Source organism: Equus przewalskii, unplaced genomic scaffold (assembly GCF_037783145.1).
Source record: "Equus przewalskii isolate Varuska unplaced genomic scaffold, EquPr2 ChrUn-10, whole genome shotgun sequence".
NCBI lineage: Eukaryota > Metazoa > Chordata > Mammalia > Perissodactyla > Equidae > Equus > Equus przewalskii.
This window is the reverse complement of record NW_027228747.1, coordinates 760,789-770,430: the sequence shown is the minus strand read 5'-3', so window position 1 is coordinate 770,430 and position 9,642 is coordinate 760,789. Positions and strand designations below refer to the sequence as shown.

Sequence of the window (9,642 nt, the reverse complement as noted above, 5' to 3'; positions counted from 1 at the left end):
ACAGTTCTGTGAAGCAGCCTCTTAGGCCTCCTTCCTCATTTTTTCCCTTAAAACTTTGAAAACACCTGTGACTAGAGAAGAACAGTAGCCCTAAGAATTAAGGTCATCATTTCAGCCTGCTGCATTGTGGTTTAGCAGGCTGGGCTCTGCACTCCAAGGGAAACAAGTGCTGGTCGTTCCAGAGGCCTTCAGGAGAACTCTGGGGCTGAGCCAGGCGTGTGCTTCAGCTCCACCTTTCTCTGGCTTCAGTAGCAAAGTACAGCCTCTCATCATCTTCACCACAGCCACAGTGGACCTGGTACCCCTCCCCACCACCCAAGTACTTCAGGGGATGGGGGTGGGGTGGGATGTGGGAATAAAAATAAATATGAGTCAAGACCAGCACATCTTCAAATTAACAAACTGTAATTGTTTTCCCAAAGATACATTTTTTTCATACACATCCATCATACACTGTAACCAAAAAAAGCAGTGTACATGAAATAAGAGAAAATAAATTAAAAATCCATAGCATAGGTAAGGAGGCTCTAGTCTGGAGCACAGCTGAGTTTCCAGCAATATAAGGAGGCTTGAAAGTTTCTTTTATAAGAATGCCTGCTAGCAAGGGTTCCAGCCAGGTGGTTGGTTGGTCTGTAAGTCAGTCTTGAGTACTTGAAACAGTTCTGTGTGTGTTTTTTTTCCTTAGCGTTTAGAATAGCCATCATTGTCCTGCAATAGGCAGAGCTATCACGTCCAGGAAAAATGAGGGAGGGAACCACAGAGGCAGCGTGAGATCCAAATACAGCATTCAAAGGTAATTGGTCCAGTGGTGCCTGGGGAAGGAGGAGGGGAAGGACACTCCAGGGTTAGCCATCTTCCTTTGGGGGTGTGTACCAGCCTGCAAAAACACCAAACAAAACAGTCAGTGAGATGGAGGCTGAAGCCCACCCTCACAACAGCAATGACAGAAGACATCTTCAGGGTTACAGGCGAAAAGATCCTAGGAAGGGATTCCCAGCAAGCGGGGAGAGACAGTGTATGGGAAGCTGAGAAACTGCCAACCTGGAGATCATAAGGAAAGGGAGAATGAGGTGCCCAACCTGAGATGACAGAAGAGTGAGATGAGTTTTCTCAAAGGGCAGTCGGCAAGGGGAGCAGCACCAACCCTACAGGTGGCATGATGGTTGGTGCTGTTCTGGGAGAAGAGGAGGCCGTTAGCCACCTCCAGCCCTTCTTTGGAGAACAGGTGCAGGTGCTGTGTTAATGGGTGGTAAAGGCTCAGAAACCAAAAGAAAGGGTTCTTGCTATTTGGCTGCAAGTGAAAGCCTCAGGCCTGGCAAGTGTCCGAATCTCGAGTCCTGGCTCCAGCCTCACCGTTTTTTTCGTGGATCTGCACCAAGGACTTGTAGGACTGCTGTGCTCTTGTCAGACTGTACTGAGACTGGGGAGAGGAAACCACCAAATCAGGTCACAGCCAGCTGTGCCCTTACTGTCCCTCACCTTCCATAGGCTGCCACCACCCAGAGACCCAGAGTCCTGGCTCCCAGTAGTTTGCTCTGTTGACACAGTATCCTCCATCTGGAAGGTCCCTTTGGGGTGCAACGCCATAGCCTTCCCTTTCCAGACCCATACCCTCCCAGAAGACTTAGGATGCCTCTCAGACCAAAGCCCTTATCCTACTCCCACTGTGGATATCCCAGGCCTGCTCATCTGATGCTGCCAGCCCAGAGGCCTCATCCTCTCGGTCCCTGAAAGAAGGCACCTGGCCTGCTAGGGGCCCAGACTGTATGTGGCGCTGTCCCACAGTCCCAGGCCGGGCTCCTTACTTTGTTGGCTCCGAACTGCACTCGTGCTTTTCCCTTCACCAGTGTGGCACTGATCTGCATGATCACGGACTCTATTGAGTAGGCACTGCTCCAGCCCTGGGCAACAGGGAGGGACAAAGCAAACCAGTCAGAAGAGTTTTCAGAGAAACCTTGCACTTGTTCTCCGGCAAGCAGCTACATATACAGAAGGGCCCTTGCCCTTCACTCCGGAACAGCCATCACCTGCCTGCCTGGGTCAGTGGGTGAGGCCCTGCCCGGCAGGATGAAAGGGCCACACTGTGCCTATCACCCAACCCGTGGGGGGGGTGGGGGGGGTGGTGTGGGGGAGTAAAGCTCGGCCCAGCCCTGCCCACAGCAGCCTAGCCAAGAGCGAGACACACACTCACCTGTTTGGTGAGAAGTTCCATGCAGATGGCACCTCCGCCCAGAACATACCTGCAGAAGAAAGGTCAGTCAGTTGTGCCTGGCAAAAGCTCCACACCCCTGCCTTCCCCTCTGCAACAGGAGCCGCCCTCTGCCCTTTTGGAGCCACTCACCCTCCGGAGAGGACTGGAGAGACAACCCTGACAAACGGTGGGTCAAAGGGAAAGTTATCCTGAGAGAGAGAGACAGAGGCCACAATCAGGGAGGGGAGGCCAGTGTCCTCCACAGGACTGCGGGGCAGGGAAGGACACCTAGGCCAAGGCGGGAGGAACTAGAAAAGGAAACAGTCTTACTTTAAAGGAAAAGTTAAGTAGGATGAAGTCGGCTCCTTCTTTCTCTTTGAGGATCTGGAGATCGTTGTGCAAAGCGCTGTCCTGGTCAACTCTATGAAGCAACAAGTCTGGGCTCACACTCCTGGTCCCAGCTCAGGAGCCTCATGACAGCTCCCACACCCCTAGGCTAGCAGCAGAGGGACAAAACAGTGCCCACACTCGCTCCTGGGACCCTGAAACTAACAAGCTCACAGCACTGCCCTGGAGACTCCCACCACTCACACTAAACTTCCTTTCCAATCCCAGAGTCCCCACTCACTTGAGGAGTTTGACATTCCAATCATACAGACTGTCATTCACGAGTTCGACTGCATAGTTTCCTGAAAGGGAGGAGGAAGATAGGTGTTATTAGGACAGTCCAGGTGGTAAGTGGTCCCTCATACAGATCCCTTTCCCAGGCTGAGAGAAAAAAGATCGAAGGTTCTAAGAGGTTCACCCCAGATGGACATGCATCCAATCTAAACCATGGGCTTGAGGAGTTCCATTCTTGGCCTGGAAAGTTCACAAGCATTTGTATATCCCAAACCTCTCAGGGCCCATTACCACTATCATACATTTCTTTATGAGAAGCTCCAGTTCAGGCCCCTCTGAGGCAAACTCACCGCCTTTGAAACTCTGTGATCGGTATATATCCCTGAGCTCCTTCATCAGCCGGTCAGTGGCCTGCACCGAGCCAGACACTGCACCCTGCAAGGGAGGGAAGACAGAAACATCCCACAGTCATGGGGTTTGGAAATACGCACACTAGACCTTAGGGGCAGTGTGGCAGCCTGCCCAGGATTTTGGCAAGGATTAGGCACATCCATAAGCCACCAAAAAAAAAGGAGTTTACTCCCCAGACTGATACACCATGGCCTACCACCTCCCAGCCAGTGCCCACCAACCCCTTGGCTCAGCTTCTCCCTAGAAGGCACGTACATTTAAGTAATCTTGCCTCTGGTTCTTTTTAATTTTCTCTAGTATGGCCAAGTTTTCTTTTCCGATGCCATCATCTTCAGATTTCTTGCCCTCAGCTGGCTCTTCCTCTTTCATTTCATAGTGATCTAGGTCTTCTGTGTCCTGGAGGAGGTTTGGATGGGAGTGGGGTAGAGGAAGAAAGAAACCAACACAGGTTGTGGAGGCAGGCCATCCCCTTCAGTCCCGTTTGGCCTAGAGCTGCAAGTTAACACACGGTGGTCTAGCTAGCAGGCTAATGAACACGATACCCTTTCCTTTTCTGGAACAATTCCCAGTCCCATTCCCACCACAATCCAAATAACAAGGTCAATCTCTCCTCCTAGGCAGTTCTCAAGCAGCAGAACTATATGAGGACCCAGGGAAAGCAAGCAGGGGCTCAGCCCTCTTGTTCCCCAGACTGACCCTGCTCCAACCATCCCTAAACTCTCCCTTGGCAGCAGAAACTCTTCCTTAATTTATAGAAACTCTGGCTTGATGTTGTGACTCAAAGCTAAGGTTTCACCAGATGATTGTCGTACCCAGGATTTCTTGGCACTCCAAGTCTAAAGGAGAAACCTGGATCAGAAATGTGCCCTCCCTACAAGTGCAGGGCCCAAGTCAGGTGTGCAGAGGCACCCACTGCCAGGATGCAAATGAGGGAGGTCAGGTACAGAATTAGCCCCTATTCACCCTGCTCTAAGTGAGCAAGCAGCTCACTGTGCATGGGGGAGGGGGAGCCCACATCCAGGATTCCGCCCCCTCAGATGCTGGAGGGGTGGCGCAGAAGGCTGTCCACTGTCTGAGAGGAGGTACGTTTCATATATCACCAGCCCTTTCTGCATCTTAAGACTCTAATAAAGTCACAGAAGTTTCAGAACCCGGGTCGCTAATCCAATGCTAGGAAACAAAGCCATCAGTGTGATCTCCTCGCTCTGGCAAGACACAGTTAATACTAACCTTCTAATTATTACATTAGCTGCTGACATCTACTGAATGTTTATTATATCTCAGGTACTGTACTAGATGCTATTCACTGTAGCTCATTTAATTCTTACGGCCACCATGCCATTATTGTACCATTACCCTCATTTACAGATGAGGAAGCTGAGGTCTCCTGAGGTTAACTATCACGCCCCAAGTCATACAACTCTTTAGTAGAGCTCAGACGTGAATCAAATTCGGTCTGGCTCTGAAGGTCAAATTCTTAACCATTATGTTACATTCCAGAAAAGTATCCAAGTTTTTAGAGAACATATCAGATCATTTAGCACTTATCATGTACTGTATGGAGCATTTTACATGCAATGCCTCATTTAATCTTCAAGACAACCAAATGAAGTTGATGTTATAATCCTATTTTATAAATAAGGGGACAACAGCTTAATGAGATTAGGCAAAATTCTCCAATTAAGACAGCTAGGAGATACAGGATGTGAACTCAGGTCTGACTCCAAAGCCATCTGAAATAAACTGGCTGCTTGATTTACATAGACTTGCACTTCACTGTCTTCAGTGGTTGAATGTGGGTGCCCTGCCTCCTCTACTACACTGACTGCTCCTTCAGGTCACTAAACCCGTCCTTATTCCTCTGGGATTTTCCTCTCCCCAGTTCTATTCTGGAGCTCTGTATACAGTGGGTGCTCAATGCTGAGACTGAGCGAGCTTCCCGCCAGTGCCGCCTTAGGCAGCAAGCCTACCTCAGGCATCTCCTCATCTTCGTCTTCTGAAGACACGTCTTCCTGTGTGCACTGTGGTGGGGAGGGGAAAGATGGAGATCAGAGCCCCGGTGGCTTCCTAGAAGGCAGCCTCTGACCTAGTCCCCTGGGCTCCAGGTTTGGAAAACTGTGCGCCTGCCCATACTGCTGCCAGCCTCTCTACCGGCCAGATCTGAGTAGAAGCAACAGCCCAGGGAATGACTTCACTACCAGCCTATTATCCTCCTACCATATGCCAAAGAATCAAACAGAAGCAAAATGGCTGTTTCTGTCACCTACCTCACAAATCCCAGTTTAATTTTCCCAAGAACCCCTCCTTTACTCAATTGTCTCTAGACTGACATTGTGTTCTCAGTTCTTGACCAGGGGCCTGGGTCCCCAGTGGCCACCAACTACTACTGCTAGTGGTAAAAATTCCCCCCTTCCTCTTGTCATGAAGGATGCTGCCCATGAAAGTGAGCTTTGAGAGAGAGGTGAAGCTACTAGTGCCCCATTTAGCTAGATTCCCATCAGGAGAAGAAAGAGACCAGGAGTCACGAAATGTCTGTGTGTTTGGAGTGCGTAGAGGTGAAGAGAAACTACTACAGATTCATCTCAATTAACATGTGTTTATTGAGTGCTGTGTGTGAGGCAAGGCTGCACAACAGGGCCCCAAGCCCCTCCACTGCTCACCTGCTCTGCTGGCAAGGGCTGATCCAGCATCTCCACATCTGGATGCTGAGGGAGGTTATAGAGTTTACACAGGTCGGAGATGATCCTCTTCAGATGCTGTAATAGCTGGGGGTAGGAGACCACAGTGACATCAAATACTCCTTCCCCACCCCAATCTGGACTGGTGCATGGATCAACTCTTAGCTTAGATCCCATGTTGGCACCTAGTTCCCTAAACCTGACGGACCATGTGGCTGTGGGAAGGAGTTTACTGGACCAATCCTGGGGCTGGTGCAGGGCTCTCCCTCTGGCTTCAGTAAGCAATTCCTCTAAGAAGTCTGGCCCCAAATGTTGAGCCCACTGCACCATCCACTTTCCAGATACATCTCCCTTTCACAGGATGTCTCCAGGACATGGGCCTCATAGGAAGAAAATGCACCCCCACCCCAACAACCTGGCCCCCTCACCAGAGTATTCCCCTTCTTTATGTCCACCAGCCTCTCCAAGACAGCAGCCAAGTTAGGGTCATCGGACTCCACCGACCAGATGGGGGGCACAGCAGGGTATGACTCCTGAGGGGAAAAGAGCAGGGAGAGTGGTCAAGATGGAGGACTCTGGGAAAAGCTAGATTTTGCCTGCCCTCAGCTTCCCAAGACTTCTAGTCCCTCTGCTCGTCCCTCACCCCCATTACACACACATAAAAGCCCAGCTCAGCAGGTCAGTCTCTAACCAAGCAGCTTGCCAACAAATCCTAGACCAGCAGAAAAGGTCCCTGGAAGGACCTGGACCCTTTTCTTTCTTTCCTCAAGAGTAAACATCAGAGAAAGCAGCACAGCCAAACTGCTAACAGTGAGGGAGGCCTCCTATCTACTGTGCTGCCTATACAAGTTCCAGACTTGAAATTCTTCCACACCCAGCACAGCGTCCTCCAACCCTCCTGCTTTTCAAACTCCATAATCAGCTGAGGAAGGGATCGCCTCATCACAATCACACTGATGTGAAAAAAAGCAGAGGCTGCAGCTCACTTTCATTTTAGCTAGGGAAGGAGGAATAAAGACTAGATCATATCTCCAGAACCCAATAGTAAAACGGTAGCAGGAAGACTCTCCCCACCTCACTCCCAAGAGAACCCCTCAAAGGCCAACTCTCCCCACTTCTCCCTTGGGAACCTGCCACCTTCTTGGTCCAGGCGTAGGCTGTAGGGCTCCACATGGCAGGCTGGGAGAAAGAAGCCTACGCTGCTAACATTCCCAGCATTCCTGAGCCACAGTGCCAAATGCAGCCTGACCAGACTCCCCCTCTGCCCAAACCAAGGGGGCCAGTCAGGCCAAGTCTCCTCTATAGGGGCCACAGGGAGTCTCACTGAGAACCTTCTAAACTAACTTCCTTCCAGAGACAAAGACAGTAGACGGCCTCTGGCAACTGCAAGGGCAGCTAGAAGGGGGCAAACCTACCCTTAAGGAATTGGAAGCTTAATTCAGGAAGAAAATTAACTCTGGAGGTTTCCACGCATGCCACTTCTACGGGGGTCTTAGCTCTGCCATGGCTCTAATCATCAATGCTGGAGGAAAACAAACTATCAAAGATACTGGAGTCTTCACCTGACTAAGCCACACCTAGTCCTTCAATAATCTCAACTTTTTAGCAGGGAAAAAAGTGGGGGAGGGAAATGGGAGCAGACAGAAGAAATGGGACACACGAGTTTTGGTGGGGCACCATCCAACCCAAGCTGAGGCTTGCCTCTCCAAACCTCGACCTGGTTTGATGAAGGAAAGGGATAGGAAACAAGAATCATGTAAATTGAATTCAGGCCCCTAAGTGCCAGACAATTCACAAATCTGTCCTTCCCCAAACTACTGACATTTGCAGTCTGCCTGCCTGGATAAAGTACTGTCCCCTGGCTCCTTAACCAATGCTCCTAGCAGGGAGAACACTGTCACAGCGGGTAGTATGAACCAATGTAAGTGCCACACCATGCAGTAGCAGACATTCCCAGAGTATCAGAGGCGAGCCCTCTTCAAGGGACGTTTGAGGGTAGACTAGACAGGAGACATGTGAGGTGTCTCCTAGTCCAGCACGCCTAGGATGGAAAGACGTTCACTGGGGAGAAAAGGAACTGCTCCTACTCAGAATAAAACGGACAGCCCTAGACAGCACCATCATTACCAGGAAAGGCAACAACCAGGGCAACTGGAAACATCCACAGGGAACAGGAGGGGAGTGGCAGATCTGCTACCAGCTGGGGCAAAAGGAGGAGAGTTAGAGGTTACACCAGAATAAAAGGGAATCGAAACAAGAGGAGTCAGTGAGCTGCAAACTATCACTTCGTAAAACTCAGAAAGCAAAGAGGGGCTGCATGAGAGACGCCTGGGCAGGGATCCCACAGGTGGTAACGTCCTAAGTCAAAGGTACTACTGAGAAAGGGGCATCGATGAAACGTGCCGAGTTCCAAGCGAGGTCCTTCCAGCTGAGGTCAGTGCAGAGGCCTGGAACCTTGAGATGAGAGTTAAGGGAAGGAAGGGGCATTGCTAGGTGACAACGTAAAGTCGTGAAGTAACCAAAAGGACCCAAAATCATAAACCTTGGGGTGTGGGTGGGTTAGTGGAAAGGGGCAGTCGAGGCGCCATATGTCGGGGTGTCCCTCATTACGAAGGGTCAATGGTAGAGATTCTGGGTGCACGGCAGAACCTCAAGCGGCAGAAACAAGTGTAACCTGAAGAGAAGGTGCCGAACCCAGAGAGGGGATTCGGCCTCCTTGGTCCTTTGAGAGCAAAAAACTGTACAGGGCGATCCTGAGTCCCTGACAAGGGGCCCCCGGAGAGGCGCAAGCGAGGGGGTCCTCACCGTGATGTTGCAGTGGATGCGGACGGGATCCCCAGGCACCGACCCCCGTGGGGGGAGATGCGGTCCGGGCGCGGCCCCCGCCCCGGCCCCTCCAGCCCCAGCCAGCAGGAACTCGCAGCTCAGCTCGTCCAGGCAGGCGCTGGCAATGCGGAAGCGCTCGTGGCCGCGGTGGAAGATGGACTCGAGCAGCTTCAGCTCCCGCCTCAGGCAGGGCCCCGGCCCCGGGCCCCCCCCTGGGCCGCCCCCGGCCCCCGGCGCCGCCCCCTGGCCCCCCAGCTGCTGCCCCGGCCCCGGCTGCTGCTGCCCCTGCGGCTGCGGCTGCTGCATCCTCCGCTCCGCTCCGCTCCGGGGCCGGCGGGCCGGGAGCCTCCGGCCTCCGCTCCGGGCTGCCGCCGCCGCCGCCGCCGCCGCCGCGGTCCGCACTTCCTGATCCCCCCTTCGCCAAGATGGCGCCGCCGCCACCTCCGGGACAGGGCCCCCCCCCTCCGCTCGCCGGCCCCCCCAGCCGCCGGAAGCCGCGCGCCCCTCCTCCTCCTCCTCCCCGGCGGCCACGCCTCCGTCCCCCCTCACGTGACCTCCCCGCGCTGGCCTCCTTCACGTGACCTCTCCCTCTTTCCCGCCCCCTCGTTCTCGACTGCCACCCTCGACATGTGACCCGGGGCTTCGGGCTAGCGGCTTTCAACGCCTCAGTGCGTGTTTACGTACATCGTGCGTGCGTGCGTGCGTGCGGCGACTCTCGCCGGCGCTCCCCTCTCACGTGACCCGGCGCCGCGTGCTCCCAGGGCCTCCTCGCGCGGGACCCTGCTTCCTTCCCTGGGCCCCTGTTCTGCGCCCCCGAGCCGCGGCGAGCGTGCCGGCCCTCGGTGGGCCGAGAAGGAAGAGGGGGCCCGCCGTCGCCGCTGGGCCGTGTTTATCCTGCGCCCCACGCTGCTTCTT

At 53.2% G+C, this 9,642-nt stretch overlaps 1 protein-coding gene across 1 annotated transcript; it reads right to left on the bottom strand.

The window, feature by feature from the left end:
• Nucleotides 1–388: 388 nt before the first annotated feature.
• UBE2Q1 (ubiquitin conjugating enzyme E2 Q1) lies at nucleotides 389–9,159 on the bottom strand. Its single transcript, XM_070607388.1, has 13 exons — nucleotides 8,707–9,159; nucleotides 6,330–6,434; nucleotides 5,884–5,988; nucleotides 5,194–5,244; nucleotides 3,479–3,619; nucleotides 3,163–3,247; nucleotides 2,820–2,880; nucleotides 2,522–2,612; nucleotides 2,342–2,400; nucleotides 2,192–2,240; nucleotides 1,806–1,901; nucleotides 1,354–1,420; nucleotides 389–877 (listed from the first exon to the last, which is right to left on the bottom strand). The coding sequence occupies exons 1-13, from the start codon at nucleotides 9,031–9,033 to the stop codon at nucleotides 846–848; spliced, it is 1,269 nt and encodes a 422-aa protein (XP_070463489.1). The 5' UTR covers nucleotides 9,034–9,159; the 3' UTR covers nucleotides 389–845.
• Between the last annotated feature and the right edge of the window lie 483 nt (nucleotides 9,160–9,642).

Excerpts from the sequence above, each read along its gene's own strand:
- UBE2Q1 (XM_070607388.1), bottom strand. The coding sequence starts at position 9,033 with ATGCAGCAGCCGCAGCCGCAGGGGCAGCAGCAGCCGGGGCCGGGGCAG. Across the intron at positions 3,620-5,193 it reads AAGATGAGGAGATGCCTGAG|GACACAGAAGACCTAGATCA; the intron begins GTAGGCTTGCTG and ends AACCTCCTCCAG. Across the intron at positions 878-1,353 it reads GCAGATCCACGAAAAAAACG|GCTGGTACACACCCCCAAAG; the intron begins GTGAGGCTGGAG and ends GTGTTTTTGCAG.